Source organism: Electrona antarctica (genome assembly GCF_951216825.1).
Source record: "Electrona antarctica genome assembly, chromosome: 4".
NCBI classification, from domain to species: domain Eukaryota; kingdom Metazoa; phylum Chordata; class Actinopteri; order Myctophiformes; family Myctophidae; genus Electrona; species Electrona antarctica.
In genome coordinates, this window is record NC_136809.1 from 50,670,950 (window position 1) to 50,692,603 (window position 21,654).

At 46.0% G+C, this 21,654-nt stretch overlaps 1 protein-coding gene across 1 annotated transcript in view; it reads right to left on the minus strand.

Moving 5' to 3' along the window:
• LOC306921358 (G protein-coupled receptor kinase 5-like) overlaps positions 1 to 21,654 on the minus strand; it is a 113,508-nt gene that overhangs the window by 51,259 nt on the left and 40,595 nt on the right. The window contains exons 3-6 of the mRNA XM_079498469.1: positions 12,946 to 13,058; positions 4,413 to 4,490; positions 3,749 to 3,849; positions 887 to 950 (exon numbers count right to left, since the gene is read on the minus strand). Coding sequence (XP_079354595.1) covers positions 887 to 950; positions 3,749 to 3,849; positions 4,413 to 4,490; positions 12,946 to 13,058 — 356 coding nt within the window. The remainder of the gene's footprint in view (positions 1 to 886; positions 951 to 3,748; positions 3,850 to 4,412; positions 4,491 to 12,945; positions 13,059 to 21,654) is intronic.

Below are 21,654 nucleotides of genomic sequence, written 5' to 3' on the forward strand. Positions count from 1 at the left end.
ATTTACTATGAAAACGTGCATTTCCCATCAGTTGGTTGGTTGGGTGGTTGTTGGTCCGTCAGGCATGACCATATATGGTCAATGCCTCGTGACATCATCAGGGATGGAGATCCCATATATGGGAATCCCTGATGTCATAAATATTGGCCAGCAACTCTACATCTACTCACCGTTAGATCTCCATATATGGAGCGGAACTGTTCTGACACTGTTCAAACCCTGTACACTCAAGACACGCTCCATATATGGCCAGTACATAATTCATTCCATATGTTTATCTGACCCCCCCATGCCAAAGTGCCAGCGCTCGTCCAGCAGTCTACCATCACCTAGGAACATGTGTGTGTGTGTGTGTGTGTGTGTGTGTGTGTGTGTGTGTGTGTGTGTGTGTGTGTTGTATATGCAGACGTCAGAACATCATTGTGATGTCAGAACAGGCCAGCTCCATATATGGAGATGTCCAGAGCCTGGGCAGGGGCCCTGTCCCCAGGCACAACCGGCGATCCGACCGACTCGACACCGGGCACTGCACTCCCTGTGGGGGTGTGGAACGTGTGTGTCACATTTGAAGTCGGTGGGGCGAACGGTTCTCGAGCTACGTGGATTACAGACGCACACACACACGCACGTATACACACACACATAGAGACGTGGTGCACATTTACATTAGGATGGCTCAGAATGCTGCATGGCGAGTGGTTCATTCAGGGTGACGGGGGGGAAAAAAAGATAGATGCATTTCCATTTTCCACAATGGATGTCTCCGGAAGATAATATCGCATACTTTGGCCAGAAATGATCTTGAAAGACAAACTGTTGGCAATGCGATGCTGGAAATGAAAACACAGACGGACAGGCAGACAGACAGGCTCAGATGGGATCAGACAGGTCCTCCGAATGGACCGGGACCAGCATTCCTAAAGCAGCCGTGAGAGATCATGGGACCCCACCTGGAAAGAGGAAACAAGGGAAACCAAAAACAACCTGGTAGAGAGAACTGTGACCGCAGAAGTGGAAACGGCGAAGTCGGGGGCGAGGCGCGGCGCGGCGAGGCACGGCGCGGCGCTCTGCACAGACAGACAGGATATAGGGCCAGATCCAGGCAGATCTAGTCGGGAAGGATTATGCTCCACGGGGAAGAGGATACGGTTATATTGTCAATACTAGACCTGTACGTGCCCGTCGGCCACCGGCCTACTGAAGAACGATGCAACTTGGGAACCTACCAATAACCCGTTAGTTACCCACCCGTCCACCTCGGCAGCCGAAATTTGGTATATAGCCTTTTTTATTGGCCTAAAATATTGTCTATATACATACATTCATGAATCCACTTGCTGACCGGCTGTTAGTATTGGGCAATTTGTTTTAAAGGGGTTTCTTGTGACCCTAACATTAACATCCTATGGCTGGCAAAAATTTAAAAAATGTCAAACTTTCCTTTTGCTTTAAGTAGCATGTGACATGTCAAACTAGGGGGTTTTCATGATTCTGAATCCATTCCAAGCATTAGTTTTGCACAAAATACACTCCTTGGGCTAAAAACGGCCATAGACATCATGACAAATGTGATGAGGTCAACACATTTTGGGCACATTTGGGCATATGGCTGCTTTTAGCCCAAGGAGTGTATTTTGTGCAAAACTAATGCTTGGAATGGATTCAGAATCATGAAAAACCCCTAGTTACTTAAAGCAAAAGGAAAATTTGACATTTTTGCCTGCCATAGGATGTTAATGGTAGGGTCACAAGAAACCCCTATAAAAAAAGATTGCCCAATACTAACAGCCGGTCAGCAAGTGGATTCATGAATATATTATGTATATAGACAATATTTTAAGCCAATAAAAAAGTCTATATACCAAATTTCCCGCTTTAAACAAAAGAAGCCTGTCGGCTGCCGGACTATTGTCAACTTGTCATAGCAGCCGTTTTAACTATCTGTCTGTGTCCCCTTTGTGCCCATACTGTATAAGTGTATATGGAGATCTCTGTATCTGTCTGTTTGCCGGTGTCTGACGTGCAAACTGACTGTGAAAAGTGGACTGGTTAAGATTAAGGTCAACTGGCAGGTGTGGGGTTGCCATGGCAATCAATTGGCTGAGGCAGAGGCTGGAAATTGCACAGGTGAGGGTACTTTGGCTTATTAGCTCCACTGGCCGAGCCTGACCAGAGCCTTTTGTGGTCTGTAGCGCGTGGAAGGAATACGTTATTCCAACCAGTTCCTTTCCCCTCCATCAGGCACCCCGGCTGGCCAGGGGGAGGCAGTATAGAGACATGTTTTTGTGAGGTTACCTACCCTATAGGCTAGGGTCTGCATGTTCTCCCCGTGTCCCCTAGAGGGCCTAAGGGACGTTCTTCTGCGAGAATTGAAAGCTTATTTTCTAGTCTAGGACTAATCGCGACACAGACACGGAAGCCTGCCGCTACTAAGACTGCGTTGCGTGTGCGCATGCATGCGGATGTGTGACATAAAATAAAAAATGCATGGCAGGTAATAATCCCTCGGCTGTTTATTTCTCCTGGCCCTCGTCAGGGTAGGAAGCACAAACACCTGCAAGTGTGCTGCGTGCCCTGTGTGTGTGTGTGTGTGTGTGTGTGTGTGTGTGTGTGTGTGTGTGTGTGTGTGTGTGTGTGTAATGGGGGGAACACTGAGGCAGCTGTTGTTCTCATGCCAGCCATCCGGATGCCCTCGCTGCCCAGTGCTCCCATCGCATTCGCCCATTGCGCACGCACGCGCACTCTCACGTGTGTGCGTGTGCGTGTGCGTGTGCGTGCGTGCGTGCGTGCGTGCGTGCGTGCGTGCGTGCGTGCGTGCGTGCGTGCGTGCGTGCGTGCGTGCGTGCGTGCGTGCGCGAGAGAGAGAGAGAAAGAGTGTTGTGTATGATTCTGCGCTCCAGGTGTCAGCTGCCTCATCATCATTACTGTGACAGGGCGGGCTGTGTGCAACACACACGTAAGTAAAAAGAAAACTGCGTCACACTAATTACACCAAAAAAAACACGCGAGCACCACAACAGGACCCACATGCTCCTCCTGCACAGTCAAATCCTATGTGTTCACTCTTAATTACCAGAGCGTGACCCACAAATGGGCCTTAAATGAACTTAAGGCCACTCAGGACAAAACCATTGCGCGTGCGTGCGTGCGTGCGTGCGTGCGTGCGTGCGTGCGTGCGTGCGTGCGTGCGTGCGTGCGTGCGTGCGTGCGTGCGTGCGTGCGTGCGTGCGTGCGTGCGTGCGTGCGTGCGTGCGTGCAGCCCCCGTCCACAAGTAGCCGTTTTTTTTTTAAACAGAGCTTTTTATGCGTTTTTTCAAGATCGGGCGGTCCACACGCAAAAGTGCTTTTGGTCCATAAAAACGAATATTTAAAAAAAAAACTCTGGCATGTCTGCTGCCAATTACATATCTTTTTTTTGGGGTCCTTGACATGAAATAGTTTGAGAACCACTGATTCAGAAGACTGTCACATGATTTAGATTTTGTAGAACCTGGTGTCAGGTCTGAAGTGGTTATTAACCCATTTTGGGTGGGAACCCCTTTTGGTGTTTTAAACATTGTTATAATTTAGCTATTGAAAAATAGCAGATCTACAAGCTCATAGCGCGCCACCGAGTGGCGCGCTATGAGCTTGTAGGTCTGCTATTTTTGAAAAATCGTGAAAATATGTATTTCAGAAAACTGGAGGATTTAGAAAAGATAAAATAATTTTGAGGTCAGGTCTGAAGTGGTTATTAAGGAGGTCTTACTTGGTGCAGTCGTTGAAGAGCTCCTTGCAGGCCAACTGCTCCAGCTTCTCCCTGCATCCCACCACCACATCCTGAGGTATGTCTGGCAGATGGGCTGCCGACTGGAGGAGCAGAGAGAGGGACACAAACCTTACCGTGTGCACGGACTCATTAAAGCGAGAAGAAAACCTCACTACTGAAAACCTCTGTTAGGCCAAATGCCCTAAACAATAGAGGGTATGCGCGTGCATAAAGTGACTGGCAAATGGAATGGCAAAATGGAGTGGCAGAGTGAGTTTAACATCATTTAATGCTATCAGATCAGTCAAGGCCAGAAAGTAGTTTTTTGCCACTCAGGTATGATGATGATGTCACGTGCATACCCTCCATTAGCACAACATGTAATAATAATGATGTTTTGTTCATATTTTTTCCTTCTACATTCCAGTTGAAGAAATCACAGATTGAGGCTGTAAAAACCTTTATTTTTATGAGCTAGTTTGACCACTTCAAACACTCGTTTGAACACTTGACTATACTCTTTCAACTTAAAGTAACTACCGAAAATAGCCAATCTACAAGCTTGTGAGCTTGTAGATCGGCTATTGTCGGTGCACAACATGGTTCCAGTGAAGACTTTTGTGGAATCCGTGTGCGTGCGTGCGTGCGTGCGTGCGTGTCTCACCCCGTTATTGAAGTATGTGTCTAAAACATTCAGTCCATAGTCCCTCCTCTTCTCATCAGGGGCTAATTGGTACACGGCCTGTCAACAGAGGGCACAGAGACTGTTAATAACAACCACTGCACACGACACACACACACACACACACACACACACACACACACACACACACACACACACACACACACACACACACACACACACACACACACACACACACACACACACACACACACACACACACACACACACACACACACACACACACACACACACACACACACACACACACACACACACACACACACACACACACACGGAAGCTGCTCATTTAGCCACCGTCCATAATAAAACAACATAGTTGGGCAGCAGCAAAACCAAGAAAGAAGTGAGAAAGGTGGACACTTAAAAGAGGTGGGGTAAGTGATATGTTGGTTAAAGGAGCAGCACAGTAGCCCCTAAATGAGTTGACCTTCTGTTATATTGATTTATTAAATCGAACGGTGGAGCCTTGAATTCATGGACATTTTGGTGTTTTTGTCGCATTCCTAAAGCCAATAATTTGATGAGCGACAGAGTCTCCGGTGGGAGACTCAAATATGTCTCCATTGACTCAAATGATTGGCTTAGGAAACTACCATAACAAAAAAATCTCCATGAATTCACGGCTTCATAGGGTGTGAAATTCATAGGGTGTGAACGTTAGTAATAATTGGTATGGACCAGTGGTCCGGGGACCACCAGTGGTTTCAGAGTAAAAGCGGCCATGTTTTCACGGCACCCCAGAGCTCCTATTTTGAAGGAATCCCGGGACTGATTTGTGTTAATGTTTAATGATGGTGTTTGATTGTGCCGAGCAGGGAGAAAAATGTAGCAGAGCCGAACGCCAAGATAAAATATGCACACTTGTATTCTCATTCTATAATAAATATTGGTTAAATCTATTCGTGAGTTGTCTGACTGAACTTAATTTACAAGAACTTTGGGTCTGAGAGGCCAAATCTCATCAAACGGTGGTCCGTGACTCAAATGCTGAAAAAATAACGGGCCTTGCAGAGATTAAAATAGGGTGCATTTGCATCCCAAGACTCAGTTTACCTCTGCGACCTCTGCATCCACGGGATGCACTACTGTTTTTATTCTAGTTTATTTTTGCTAGCTTTAGTTATAATAATAATTTATTCTTCTGTTTTCTACATGAATATAACCACATTATAACCATATAAAATTAAATTGGAGTTAAATGCTGCAATTTGTAAAAAATGGCAAAATATGACTCCTAACGTCGTTGAAGTGGGACTCATACAATGTCCCTGGGACTCATCTAAAAGACCATCCCTGCATTCCGGGACTCATTACATTGAAAACCTACAGTACAGTTGGAGGCCATCGATATTGTCCTTTTCTTTTTGCTGAGGTTTGCGTGATCTGCGCAAAAGGACAGTTAACCCATTTTGGGCAGGAACCCCTTTTGGTGTTTTAAACATTATGTTATAATTTAGCTATTGAAAAATAGCAGATCTACAAGCTCATAGCGCGCCTACGACCTTGTAGGTCTGCTATTTTTGAAAAATCGTGAAAATATTTATTTCAGAAAACTGGAGGATTTAGAAGGATTTTTTTTAAATTTTGAGGTCAGGCCTAAATGGGTCAAATGATAAGGGACAATATCGGTGGCACCCAACTGTATGTGCATTACTGGCCTTGACATGAAGAAGGTTGAAAATCACTGGATTTCCACCCAAGCCCCCACAGAACAGCTGTCCAACATGGAAGCTGCCATGGGTCTACTGGCCCAAACTGGAACTGCAGCAGCACGTTCATGGAGGTGGACGGACGTTCAGTGACGTCATGCGTAACGCGCGTCGTCAACCCTGACCTCAAACTTGAGGTCAGCTCTCAACTTCCGCTCGCTTTTACTATTTTGAATAGTTCAACTAGCCAATCTACATTCATTGACACATTGTGAGCTTGTAGACTGGCCATTTTAACTATTCAAAAATGTTTTGCAAAATAGTAAAAAAAAAAAAAAGGCAAAGAAGTTTAGGGATAAGGGGTTCAGCGGTGACGAAAACGGAGCCCAGAGTGTTTGATCATTAACAGCCAATGAGGAGAGAGCACCCATTTATCAGATTCAATGTCATAGTGTTCCAGGTTCCAATGTCGTACTGCTCATTTCTGTCTTTTCACTTGTTCATCCTACATGACGTTCTCTCTCCTGACTGGCTCAAGTTGGTAATTTTTTTTATAATAATAATAAGTGATGCTTAGTTAAATGCTACGGACAACTTGTAAATGCTTGGCTTTGTTCAATATTTTTTATTTATTTATCGAGTTGTTTTTTTCCTCCCTGCTGGGCAGTGGTGTAATGGTGATTTAGTTTTCGGCGGGAGCGGTATTTTAATGACTCAATCTTAGGCCTCACTCAGACCTTTGCAGCATTGCTGCATGCTTGTTGTATGAATGCTGTGAGTGTCATGGCCGCCCCAATGCATTTCCAATGAAAGTCACATGGTTTGAGGACTACATTTTGGACTACAAGCTGTTGTATGGCTTTCGGCTGTGTTTCGACTGCGCCCCTCCCCCTCATACAACACAAGTGTTGTGTCAGACCATGTGACTCCCATTGGAAATGCATTGGGGCAAGCTGTGTCACACCCTTTGTATACAGCAAGCATACAGCAATCTGTTGTAAAGGTCTGAGTGAGGCCTTATGACCTCCAACGTCGTTGAGACAAACAGAACACGGGGTCGAGAATGTTGTCAGCTGGCAGCACTCGACATGAACCCCGCACTGATCGTCCCTGTGATAACACAACAGAATTCACCCTTTGTCAGCCTTCCGATTGGTCCCCGACCGACTAACCAGCAAGCTCGTTCTGCCTCGTTCCGCCCTGGGTTCCACCTTGTTTATGTTGAATTTGCTAAAACATCATTTTTGGAGAGAAAAAACTAAAAGACTAAAAACAAACATGACATGCCCTGTAGTCACCATGCTGCACCTGTGATGTTCCTTTTTTTACTGACACCAAGTTTAAAATAACAATTGAGTGAACAGAATATCAATGCGAAGCAACTGAAAAAACCTGTTATTTCAATGGTAGTGGATGGAGAGAGAGGGGATTTTTGTCCAACCACGAAACGGCAACCAATGGGTGCGAAGAGGGGGCAGAACCAAGGGCGGGACTTGACAAAGGGTGGATTGCAAAAAGGTGGGTTGATCACCAGCGTTGGCCTGAAGGAGCCGGGAGAGTCTCCGCAGGCGCTGGGTTCCTCGTAGCGACTAGCAGTGGTGGAAAAACTACTCAAATGTTTTACTTAAAGCCCATTTTGACCTGAGATCAGATTCTAAAAATGTTCTTCTACATCCTGACAGTTTTCTGAAAAAGCTATGTTTCTATGTCAGTCGTTCTTCGATTTTTCAAAAATAGCAGACCTACAAGCTCGTAGCGCGCCACTCGGTGGTGCGCTATGAGCTTGTAGGTCTGCTATTTTTCAATAGCTAAAGCGTAACATAATGCTAACACCAAAATGGGTTAAGTAAAAGTATCAATCTACCAAAAGTAGAAAGTATACTCACTATGCAGAATGTCCGTATGTCAAGTTTTCAAAATGTATAAAAATATTTTGAAAAATCGACAAGCTTGATCTAGAAGCACAACGCGTTGCGATGCGGCGCATTGTGAGCTTGTAGATCAGCTATTTTCGAATGGCCGAAATGTATATAGGGCTGATGAAGGTAAAAAAAAGAATAATCTGAATCTAGAATGTAACTAGTAACTTAAGTTTTCCAATAAATGTAGTGGAGTAAATATTTGCCTCTGAGATGTAGTGGAGTAGAAGTAAAAGTATTGGAAATACTCAAGTACAATACCTCAAAATGATACTTAAGTACAGTACTTTAAGTAAATGTACTTAGTTACTTCCCACCAGAGACCTACGGTTGGGTTCCCGTCGTTTTTGCCTGGAGGTCAAATCAGAATCTATAGCTTTCCAGAGGTACCTACAGGGATTTATTCTCAGCCACACACCTAGTCCAACCCCCAGATTCTTAGCCACACCCCTAGATTTATTTAATGTGCAGTGTGGCCATTAAGCCACAGGGTGGCATTTCAAACTACATGTACATGTGCTGTAAGAGCCATAGTGGGGGTTAACGAGTCCTATCCAATGCACCTGTGTGATATTAGGAGGTTAACATGACCTGTAGAATGCAGCTCTGTGGGTTCTGAGTTAATTGTATTAATGAGCCTTAGCCAATGGGATGCTCCTTGCCATGTTGATTAGCAACTCATATTGTCTGGGGGGTTTGCTGGCAGTGTGAAGTGAAGCAGCTTTGGAGCAACACAGTTTTTGACCACACATACACACACAGAAAGGAAATAAGTTTTTGTATTGTTTTTTGATCAAAGTAAAGAACCTTTTTTTGTACAATACTGTGAAGAACTCCTTTTGTGCGTCAAGCTTTTGCCCTAACCGTAGACTGCTACATTTAAGTGTGCAAACTTAAAGAAGAGGAAGTTTGCCACTACATGTGCGCTGATATAGTATGAGTCAACTCGTGAGGAGACCAGCATTAGAAAACATCTAATAATGACCTTAACTCATTCACCATGTTAAAAAACACGAAAAACACGTCCTTGGCGCTCCAGGACATCATGAAAAAGAAGTTAAATAAGTCCTTGGCACCCATTGAGTTAATGTATGTGATTCAGATTAATTTTACTTAGGTTTACGGGTGGGTGTATAAATTAAATAAATAGTAGTAGGAAACTTTGTTTGTCTAGGAAATGACTAGTAGTTTTTAGCTTAGTTTTTAGTCTTTGTAAATCCTCTCAGGGGATGCCTTGAATTATAGGAGCTGAAAAGGGTGCTAATGTAGGCTATAACAGACAGAAAGATGTAATGGTGTGGGCGTTCCCGTTGCGTTCAGACAGTAGTCCATTACTCCAATGCACTATACTTGCATAATTCTAAATAGAATCCAAAAGGGAAACACGCACATCTCAAAAACCGTCTACGGGCGCTGAACAAAAATACGTACAGATGAGAAGGTAGGAAGTCCGCACGCCGGTCTGAGATACGTTTTGACCTTCAGGTATGATGTCATACCTGACCGGCTGAGGGTCGAAATGGTGTTTCTCTTTAAAAGATTTATCTCGTGTGAGAGAGGCGCTCTTATCATCATACCGTACGTCATCATGAATCACATTCCGTGCTCAGCCAATCAAGTCATCACAAATGTCATTCCGGCCAATCACTGTGGGCGTCTTCACTTTTCTGCCCTCGCTTTTATCTTCAAAATGTACTTTGCTCAGCCAATCAAATCATCGCTATGGGGTGATCAGCCAATCATCAGCCAATGTTTGTGTTCGTTCACACAGGCCCGGAAGCAGTGTTGTTTTCGTCGACTAAAACTAAGACAAAAAATGTTCGTCGACTACCTTTATTCACTGACTAAATGGAAACTAAGCTATGATGACTAAGACTAAATATATTATATTTATTATATCAACAAATAAAAACTAGACTAAAATGTTAGGAAGAGACTAGTGGACAAGGGATCCAGTACGAGTCATTTTACACTTGGTTGCATGCTGAAAATACAAGCTCCCAACGCGTCACGCGTTGTGAGCTTGTAGATCGCTATTTTCAGCAAGTGTAAAATCAGTCATTACGGCATCAAGGCCCGCCAAAACACATTTTACTCGACAAAACCAACTGTAGATTTAGTCGACTAGAACTAGATTAACACAAACGGGTGACTAAAACAGGACTAAAACTAAATGAAGTTTCCAAAGACTATGACTGAACTAAAAACTAGAAATTTGCTGCCAAAAACAACACTGCCCCGGAAGTCATAGAGAGTTGAAGCACTGAAACTCCATCTTGGCGGAGAAAGATCACCCTGGTGGTCTTGTTGCCTCGGTCACTGCCGTGTGGCCCGTTCTCTGTATATTTAACCCATTCAGGCCTGACGTCGAAATAAAATAAAAAAAAGTTTTCTAAATCATGACAATTTTCGGAAAGATTTGAGGCACATTTTAACGATTTTTCAAAAATAGCAGACCTACAAGCTCATAGCGCGCCACTCGGTGGCGCGCTATGAGCTTGTAGATCTGCTATTTTTCAATAGCTAAATTATAACAATGTTTAAAACACCAAAAGGGGTTCCCGCCCCAAAATGGGTTAATGGTTAATGTGGTTAAACGCTAACGTGACATGGATGCGTTCCAGGTCTCAATGGATTAAACACTGACGTACCATCGCTAAAAGACTGTGATTTTCTTAGTCTAATATGGCCAGGAGGAGTTTGTAGATTGTCTGAGGTATGACCGCCTTGTGGTGCGCTTTGTTAGAAAATATTCCCTGCGTGACAGAGGAGAAATTTGGACGAGTACACATTACGTCACTGCCAGAGAAATGGGCCTAAGCCATTCCGGGCGGGAACCCCTTTTGGTTGTTAGCATTATGTTGTGCTTTAGCTATTGAAAAATAGCAGATCTACAAGCTCGTAGCGCGCCACTCGGTGGCGCGCTACGAGCTTGTAGGTCTGCTATTTTTTGAAAAATCGAAGAACGACACATAGAGACATAGCTTTTTAAGAAAACTGTCAGGATGTAGAAGACATTTTTTGAATCTGATGATCTCAGGTCAAAATGGGCCTAAGCTGCACTAGCACACATTACATCACTGCCAGAGAAATGGGCCTAAACTGGACTAGCATACCTCACCCAGAGAAATGGGCCTAAACTGGACTAGCACACATCACTGCCATAGAAATGGGCCTAAACTGGACTAGCACACATCACCCAGAGAAATGGGCCTAAACTGGACTAGCACACATTACATCACTGCCAGCGAAATGGGCCTAAACTGGACTAGCATACATCACCCAGAGAAATGGGCCTAAACTGGACTAGCACACATCACTGCCATAGAAATGGGCCTAAACTGGACTAGCACACATCACCCAGAGAAATGGGCCTAAACTGGACTAGCACACATCACCCAGATAAATGGGCCTAAACTGGACTAGCACACATCACCCAGATAAATGGGCCTAAACTGGACTAGCATACATCACCCAGAGAAATGGGCCTAAAATGGACTAGCACACATCACCCAGAGAAATGGGCCTAAACTGGACTAGCACACATCACCCAGAGAAATGGGCCTAAACTGGACTAGCACACATCACCCAGAGAAATGGGCCTAAGCTGGACTAGCACACATCACTGCCAGAGAAATGGGCCTAAACTGGACTAGCACACATAACCCAGAGAAATGGGCCTAAACTGGACTAGCACACATCACCCAGAGAAATGGGCCTAAACTGGACTAGCACACATCACCCAGAGAAATGGGCCTAAGCTGGACTAGCACACATCACCCAGAGAAATGGGCCTAAACTGGACTAGCACACATCACCCAGAGAAATGGGCCTAAACTGGACTAGCACACATCACCCAGAGAAATGGGCCTAAACTGGACTAGCACACATCACCCAGAGAAATGGGCCTAAACTGGACTAGCACACATCACCCAGAGAAATGGGCCTAAACTGGACTAGCACACATCACCCAGAGAAATGGGCCTAAACTGCACTAGCACACATCACTGCCAAAGCATGAACCAACGGTCCAAGTCGAGCACTGAAAGGTTTCCTTTGCGCATTTATGTGCATATTATGAGAATGAGAGTGAGGCTGTATTCTCGTGCGTGTGCGCGCACCATCCTGGCTCTAGTGAGACTAATGTAGGTTCTTATTAAATAAGCATGACCCCCCCCCCCACCCCCCCCCCTCCCCTGTTTTCCTTTTCTTGGACACCTCCAGGGGCCTCGACACAAGCCTGGGCCTGTGTTTGCTGTCACTACCCAGGGGATCTGCCTATGACGTGGGCCTGAGCTCATGGAGGGAGAGAGAGAGTGCACGGAGGAAGGGAAGGGGAGGGGTCGCTCCACTGACAGCCTGTCCAAATCCCCCCGGTCGCCCCGCTGCGGCCCCCCACCGACACACTCTCCCCCCCCCCCTCTCCCCCGCCGCTGCCAAGACCAGGCAATCCACCAAAAGCCTGTTCTCCTCCTCCTCCCCCACCCCACCCCACCCCGGGCCCCTCACAGCCCCCCCACCCACCCCCACCCCCACCCACCTCCCACCCCACCCAGGCTCTAACAGGCCCAGACATGGGCTTGTCCCGTGGCGGGGGTGGGCAGCAAAGAGAGATGGAGAGAGAGAAAAGGGGGAGAGGGGGGGGCAAAAGAGCACAGCACAAAATTAAGGCATATTAGCGGCAATGAGATTAAGTGTGAAAGTCCGGATATGAGAGAGAGAAGAGAGAGAGAGAGAGAGAGAGAGAGCGAGAGAGAGAGAGAGAGAGAGAGAGAGAGAGAGAGAGAGAGAGAGAGAAGAGAGAGAGAGAGAGAGAGAGAGAGAGAGAGAGAGAGAGAGAGAGAGAGAGAGAGAGAGAGAGAGAGAGAGAGAGAGAGAGAAGAGAGAGAGAGACTGCAGCTGTAAACTCTGCTGTAATCTTACCACAGCATCCATAAACTCAATGCAGCGCTTCAGTTCTGGCCTGGTGTCACAGTACTGGCGGAACAACAGCCGGCCAATGGGCTGCCTCTCACATAGACTGGTGTAGTCCCTGTCTGGAGAGAGAGAGAGAGAGAGAGAGAGAGAGAGAGAGAGAGAGAGAGAGAGAGAGAGAGAGAGAGAGAGAGACAGGGTTAATATTGAACATGGCTGTTTTAAATTGAATTGCATTAATCCATTTGTTCAGACAAGAGTGTGTGAGAGAACAGTCAAGAGTAGCCTACAACAACAACACCACACCTACACACCACACACACACACACACACACACACACACACGGCTGTCAAATTTAAGTAGACGATTAAGTGTCATAGAAATAAATGCGATTAACGATGTAATGGTGTTTTGGGCATTGAACAGGGGGACATAATATTACCAATAAGGAATACATTTCTGCTCGCCCGATATTCAAAACATGCACAGGGCAGATATAACTGAAAAATACAACCAAAAAAAAGTAGCTGATCTGCAAATTGAAATGAAATCAGCTTTTTTTGTAAGGTACGAGTTTTTTTCAACAGACTGACGATTACGACAAAATAATTGTGATTATCTCAAATATTTGCAATTAGATGATTATGTAATAATTCTGACAGGCACGCACGCGCACGCACGCACGCACGCACGCACGCACGCACGCACCCACGCACGCACGGAACCTGTGTGAACGGGTTCTTCGTGCAATGCAGCTGGCCCACAGGCTATTAGAACGGTGTCTGTTTGGAGTCATGTTTCCTCCACGAGGAGGAAGAAGACCCAGTAGGACATGTTCCGTCAGCAGTAGAAGACACTCCCTGCCTCTTTCTCCCTGACCGTCTGCCTGCCTTGAGCTTTGGCTCAACACTACGCCAATATCCATGATCTCTTATCAACCTGTCTTTTTGACTGTGGGGGCCCCTCCAACGTCACACTGTGTGTGTTCCGCCCGTGACCGCCATGATTGAATGACGTAAGTGGGTTACTTCATCATCATACGTGATTACAAAATAGTAAAATTAAAATACATGACATGATTTAAAGGAGCATTCAGTGATTTGGGTGATTTGGAAAACCACCCAGTCCGCCCCGGTAACAAAATGTGCACATGCACACGCTCTACAGTGGGGGGAAGTGCACGTGCACCAAGGCCCGCCCCCACACATGATTGGAGGAAGGCCCCTTTCATCCTGATTGGATGAAGGCTTTGCCACCCGCCACCAAAACTGAAACTAGGGGGTTTTTTACCCCGGGGGCTCACTGGGGACAGGGAGGAACTCCTTATATGGTCAGCACACTCTATAGTAGGGAGGATTATCCAAATAAAAAGAAAAAATAAGTGAAATTTGAATGAAGCGAAATCACTGAATATACCTTTAATCCATTGAGACCTAATCCATGTCACGTTAGCGTTTAACCACATTAACCATTAACCCACTTTGGGGCGGGAACCCCTTTTGGTGTTTTAAACATTGTTATAATTTAGCTATTGAAAAATAGCAGATCTACAAGCTCATAGCGCGCCACCGAGTGGCGCGCTATGAACTTGTAGGTCTGCTATTTTTTAAAAATCGTTAAAATGTGCCTCAAATCTTTCCGAAAATTGTCATGATTTCGACGTCAGGCCTGAATGGGTTAATCGCAATGTGTCACAAAACACTATTTTGGCTACTATTTGCAATGCTTTCCAACCCTTTTCATATCAAGGCCCATTATTTATTGGGCATTTGAGCCACGCCTGCCACGGACCACCATTTATGAGCCACGCCTGCCACGGACCACCATTTGAGCCACGCCTGCCACGGACCACCATTTATGAGCCACGCCTGCCACGGACCACCATTTGAGCCACGCCTGCCACGGACCACCATTTGAGCCACGCCTGCCACGGACCACCATTTGAGCCACGCCTGCCACGGACCACCATTTGAGCCACGCCTGCCACGGACCACCATTTGAGCCACGCCTGCCACGGACCACCATTTGAGCCACGCCTGCCACGGACCACCATTTGAGCCACGCCTGCCACGGACCACCATTTGAGCCACGCCTGCCACGGACCACCATTTGAGCCACGCCTGCCACGGACCACCATTTGAGCCACGCCTGCCACGGACCACCATTTGAGCCACGCCTGCCACGGACCACCATTTGATGATTGTTAGCCTCTCAGACCCCAAACTTAAAATATTGTTATTGTTAGATAAGATTTTGTCCACATTTCCATGCTGCATTGATGTTGTATTGTTCATGAACAATAGGAGAGATAACAGCAAAACGTTGATTAAAAAAAACAATTATTCTACATTCTCTAATTGTGTACTTCTTGTACACATAATTTCACTCTTGTAAGGGTCCATTTGGTTTCATTTTACGCTCTCAAGAGTTAAAGGTCTAATAAGGGTCCATTTGGTAACCAACTCTCCATCATTTAGTTGGGGACCTCCTGGAACCCCCTCAGGGACCACTTCTAGCTGCTAGAAGTCTTGTTATTGAAAAGAACCTTAAGTCTAGCAGGTGAGCAGAGATCTGGAAACAACTGCTAGTTACTTTGGCATGGCTCTGAGTGAGTGAGTGCGTGTGCGTGCGTGCGCGCGTGCGTGTGCGCGTGCGTGCGCTCTCGCGTCCGACTCCACCCCAGCTCTAAATAATTTGAATATGAGTGTGGAGGCCAGCATGCAGCATTCCTCCAATGAAAAATGTCCTCTTTGCGTTGAGAACTCTCATAGTCTCTCGTAGTCATGAAGGAAAACAACTCTGAAAGAACAGAAACAAGAATGTCTCAGTCATAATTTCAAGGTCCAGTTAGCACATAGCATTAGCTTCTGTTGGTTCGCTCAGCCTCACTGTGTGGCTTTTCCTGTAGCTCCACTTAGCTCATAGCATTAGCTTCTGTTGGTTCGCTCACTGTGTGGCTTTCCTGTAGCTCGCGTTAGCTTATAGCATTAGCTTCTGTTGGTTCACTCACTGTGTGGCTTTCCTGTAGCTCCACTTAGCTCATAGCATTAGCTTCTGTTGGTTCACTCACTGTGTGGCTTTCCTGTAGATCTAGTTAGCTCATAGCATTAGCTTCTGTTGGTTCACTCACTGTGTGGCTTTCCTGTAGCTCCCGTTAGCTCATAGCATTAGCTTCTGTTGGTTCACTCACTGTGTGGCTTTCCTGTAGCTCTAGTTAGCTCATAGCATTAGCTTCTGTTGGTTCACTCCTTATGTCTCTTCAACTCTTGAGCGTAAAATTCATTCATTTTATGCTCTCAAGAGTTTTTATTTACAAGTCTACACAATTCAACGTTTGCCTGTTATCTCTTCTAATGGTACCAACATCAATACAGCATGGAATTGTGGACAAGATCTTATCCAACGACAACAAAATATTCTACGTTTTGGGTCTGAGAGGCTAGATCTCATCAAATGGTGGCCCATGGCCCAAACACCCAATAAATAATGGGCCTTGATATGAAACAGGTTGACAGCCACTGGCTTAGAGGTAGTCTATCATGAAAAAAAGTGTCCATTCCGGTCGCCTTCTACGTCGTCAGTAGTGGTGCGTGCAAATGTAGTCCAGGTGCTGTTCAAGCATGACAGAGAGAGAGAGAGAGAGAGAGAGAGAGAGAGAGAGAGGAGAGAGAGAGATAGAGAGAGAGAGAGAGAGATGGGTGTGCTCCAGGAACGAGAGGAAAAGATACGGGAAAGAACGCATGACAGAGAGAGATAGAGGGAGAGGGGGAGAGAGGGAGAGAGGGGGAGAGGAGGAGAGGGAGAGAGGGGGAGAGGAGGAGAGGGGGAGAGAGAGAGAGAGAGAGAGAGAGAGAGAGAGGAGAGGGATAGAGATAGAGGGATAGAGATATATAGAGAGAGAGAGAGAGCGAGCGAGCGAGCGAGCGCGAGAGATAGAGATAGAGATAGAGATAGAGATAGAGATAGAGATAGAGATAGAGATAGAGATAGAGATAGAGAGATAGAGATAGAGATAGAGATAGAGAGATAGAGATAGAGATAGAGAGAGAGATGGGTGTGCTCCAGGAACGAGAGGAAAAGATCCGGGTAAAGAAAGTGGGAGGAGCAAGGTGGGGGTGAAGCAGAAGCTGGAGGTTGTCTTTTTTGACGGGAGATGGAAGTGATCTTTGTACTCCAAACTGTTCTGTATATCAGAACTTAATTAAAAGAGAAATGTAGGCCAAAAACCGAGCAGCAGGTTTGTGTGAATGACCCACTAAATGTGCTTATCTGTGAGCATGTGTAAGAAACTAACAGAGAGAGAGAGAGAGAGAGGAATTAAAGAGTGTGCGCGCGTGGCGTGCGTGCGTGCACGCGTGCGCATGTTTCACTCAGACCCCCTTTCCACCGGTTGGTTCCCAATGGGAACCGGTTCAGTTCTTTTTGGTTCTTAGTCCATGAGCCAGAGCTCCAAAATTGGTGGGAAAAACTAGACCTATATTAAATTGTTTATAGGATCAATACAAGTAAATGAATACATGATAACCCTTCCAAAGTAGTAGCTTTTTCATATTTTCTATTATTTTGCATATTTAAAAATGTAAAATGTGTAATACAATAAATCATTGTCTTCGTGTAAGTACTCAATTGGGGAGGTTTCATGGTGATAACAATCTAATATAGGTTGTATAATTAACGTTCCAATTTTGGAGCTCTGGCTCATGGACTAAGAACCACAAAGAACTGAACCGGTTCCCACTGGGAACCAACCGGTGGGAAGGGGGCCTGAGAGACAGACGTGAAGATGTCCACGCAACACAAGACCCTACAGTCCTACACTATTAATCCAAATGATACACACTGCAAGCATAAATGTATCTCTAGATTAGTTCTGCTTTCAGAAGCATGGCAAAACGAGCCGCCGACGGCAGCCCAGAGAACAAAAGCAACAGTGACCATGTATGTACTAGATGGTTATCGTTTACTGCAGAAGAAGGCAGAGAGAGAGAGAGAGAGAGAGAGAGAGAGAGAGAGAGAGAGAGGGTGATTAGTCTAAGGCTAGCAGTCGCAGACAGAGTGGCTACAGGCTCCATAATGTAATCTGGGGTTCCTAGAAGTACTGGACTTGTCAAGGCTAAGGTCAAATGCCTGACATTATCAAGACACAACAAAGACACGACTACGCCACTCTCTACTACTGTCAGGCTCTGGTCAGCCTACGTCATGACGCGCGTTCGTGCGCGCGCGCGCGTGCGTGCGCGCGTGCGTGCGCGCGTGCGTGCGTGCGTGTGTGTGTGTGTGCAACAAGAATGGGGATTCGAGGTATATCTCTAGGCCTGTCACATTTATTACATAAACACCTAATCGGTATAATTTTTTAGATAATCGCAAGTTGTGATGTCATAATCGTCATAAATTGTTTCCATGTGGAAAAATGTTCCTAGAAGTTCCTAGAAGTACTGGACTTGTCAAGGCTAAGGTCAAATGCCTGACATTATCAAGACACAACAAAGACACAACTACGCCACTCTCTACTACTGTCAGGCTCTGGTCAGCCAACGTCATGACGCGCATCCGTGTGTGCGTGTGCGTGTGCGTGTGTGTGTGTGTGTGCGCATGCGTGCGTGCGTGCGTGCAACAAGAATTGGGATTGGAGGAATATCTCTAGGCCTGTCATGTTTATTACATAAACACCTAATTGCTATTATTTTTTTAGATAATCGCAAATCGTGATGTCATAATCGTCATAAATCGTTTCCATGTGGAAAAATGGAACTACATATTTTCAGATGGGGGTCCGTGGCCAAATACAGATAATTCTGGGGGTCCTTGACATGAAAAATGTGTGAGCACCACTGACATAGAAACAGGTTTTTCAGAAAACTGTCAGGATTTAGAAGGCATTTGTAGAATTCTAATCTCAGGTCTAAAATGGGTTATGTATACAAATAATGAATGTCAGTCATTTCTTTGTATATTTCAGTTATTTGTAACATCTGCCCTGTGCATGTTTTGAATACCAGGCAAACAGAAATGTATTCGTCATTCATACGTTCCAATGGCAAAAATACAATTCATTTGTTATTTATTTGTGTCAATTAATGGTCCACTTTACATGTGTAATCGTGACAGCCCTATACATCTCCCTCCATAGCTGTTGAATGACTCTCATATACAGTCACCGTCACCCACACATACAAACGGACGCACCAAATCAATTCAAACAGGTATATGAACCTAAACAGAGCACGTGGAATTCTTAATGTCTCTACCGATGTCTTTACTACTACATTAACTATTCTATTTTCAAAAATAGCAGATCTACAAGCTCATAGCGCGGCACCGAGTGCCGCGCTATGAACTTGTAGATCTGCTATTTTTCAATAGCTAAAGTATATCAGAATGCTTAAAACACCAAAAGGGGTTCCCGCCCAGAATGGGTTAAGATTACCAGTATTTAGTATTGAAAGGTGCAGCAAAGTGATTATATTTTGTTATAATTACTATAACTGTTAGTAAGTGTATATTCGGATAGTAAACCATTTCCATATTACTATCCTCGATATCTTATTCGGTAGTAAAGTGTTGGACAGACCTAGTGGGAATGTGCGTGCGCAATTTCACGGAAATCAGACGATTTGCAGCATTTTGTTTGAAACTGAGCACTCCTGCGAACTTTGGAAGCCAATCTTAGCCAATCGGGATGGAGTCTGAGAAATCTGAAAGACCCGTTTCGTTGAATGGCTCTAGAGAGACTGTGTACCAATTTGCGCGATGTTTGGACAGAATCTGTAGGTGTACTGTCCAAAAACTTGTTTTGCACAAAGCGGCCTTCTGGTGGCACTATAACAGGCCGTTCTGGAAATTGCGGGGCAGAGGTTCATTGTTGGCATCCAGGGAGTGTGTGTGCAAAATTTGGCATCGACCGGGTTAACGGTGCCGGAGATTAGCTGTTCACAGACGGACGGACACACGGACGGACGGACGGACACACGGACGGACGGACGGACGGAGTGCAAAACATACTCTCTCCCCATGCCTTCGGCCTGGTGGAGACAATAAGCGAATTAGCACAACACCCCATAACCCCATTCAATTCAATGCAATTCATTGAGGGCTTATGGTAGGGGAAATAGCCAATAAGGAGTTTTTGCACAAAAAAACACCTGGACCTCTTTGGTGGGGACGTAACAACTACAAAGAAAGGTAAGAAAGGTAAGAAAGCCTTCTAGCATGGAATCCTCCTTTAACATTTAGCTCTGCCAGTACTATAAAATGTAATATGTGTTCTGTAAGAAATGGATTAATGAGAGGCTAACTACGTTAACACAGACCACCGTCAGGCCTATACACTGCTTTCGTCAGAGTTAGTTTAATCCGAGAGTGAAACAAATACCCGTAACGGGTGTATGTTTATGCTCTAGTTAAACCAGCCAGCACTCAGATTTCACTCTGTTCAGCGATTACTAGGCACCGCTGGAGTGAGTCCATACCGATATCTACACCTCCATCATCCTGTCCGTGTCCTCATTCCTCCCATTCTCTCCCCCTCTCCCTCCCTCCCTCCTCCCCCTCCCTCCCTCCTCCCCCTCCCTCCATAACTCTGCTGGCCTGCTGCACTTTCCAGTATGCGGCTGTGAAGTGGTGGAGCGAGCGGAGGGAGGAACAGAGATAGAAAGGCGGATGGACAGCAAGAGATACAAACAGCAAGAGGGAGGGAGGGAATGTGGGGGAGGCTTCCACCGCAATCTACTGGCAGAGACGGCATGACGCACGATCACACACAGGCACTTATGCATGCAACGCGCGTGCCCGTGCGCACGTTACGACGCGCGCGCACAACGCACGCACGCACGCACACACACACACACACACACACACACACACACACACACACACACACACACACACACACACACACACACACACACACACACACACACACACACACACACACACACACACACACACACACACACACACACACACACACACACACACACACACACACACACACGAGAGAGCACTGATGCAGGGCGTCCATGGGGCTTCTCGAACCGTGACATTCGGTACTGGTGTAAAGTAACTAAGTACATTTACTTAAGTACACTTTTGAGGTACTTTTACTTTACTGGAGAGTATTTCAAATTTGACTTCTACTCGAATACATCTACTAGTTACTTTGTAGATTTGGATTATTGTTACAAAACATACATTAAGCCCTATTTACATTTCGGCCATTTCAAAATAGCAGATGTACAAGATGGGTCACATGGTGACGCATTGTGAGCCTGTAGATCTGCTATTTTTCAAAAGATACTTTATAAAACTTGGAGGAGTGATGAGGGCCCCACAGTGCAGGAGAATCGAGGGGGAGGGGAGGGGTGATGAGGGGCCCCACGGTGAAGGAGAATCGAGGGGAGGGGTGATGAGGGCCCCACGGTGAAGGAGAACCGGGGGGAGGGGTGATGAGGGCCCTACGGCGCAGGAGAACCGTGGGGAGGGGAGGGGTGTTGAGGGCCCCACGGTGCAGGAGAACCGGGAGAGGGGTTATGAGGGCCCCACGGTGCAGGAGAACCGTGGGGAGGTGAGGGGTGTTGAGGGCCCCACGGTGCAGGAGAACCGAGGGGAGGGGGTGGTGAGGGCCCCACGGTGCAGGAGAACCGAGGGGAGGGGTGGTGAGGGCCCCACGGTGGAGGAGAACCGAGGGGAGGGGTGGTGAGGGCCCCACGGTGCAG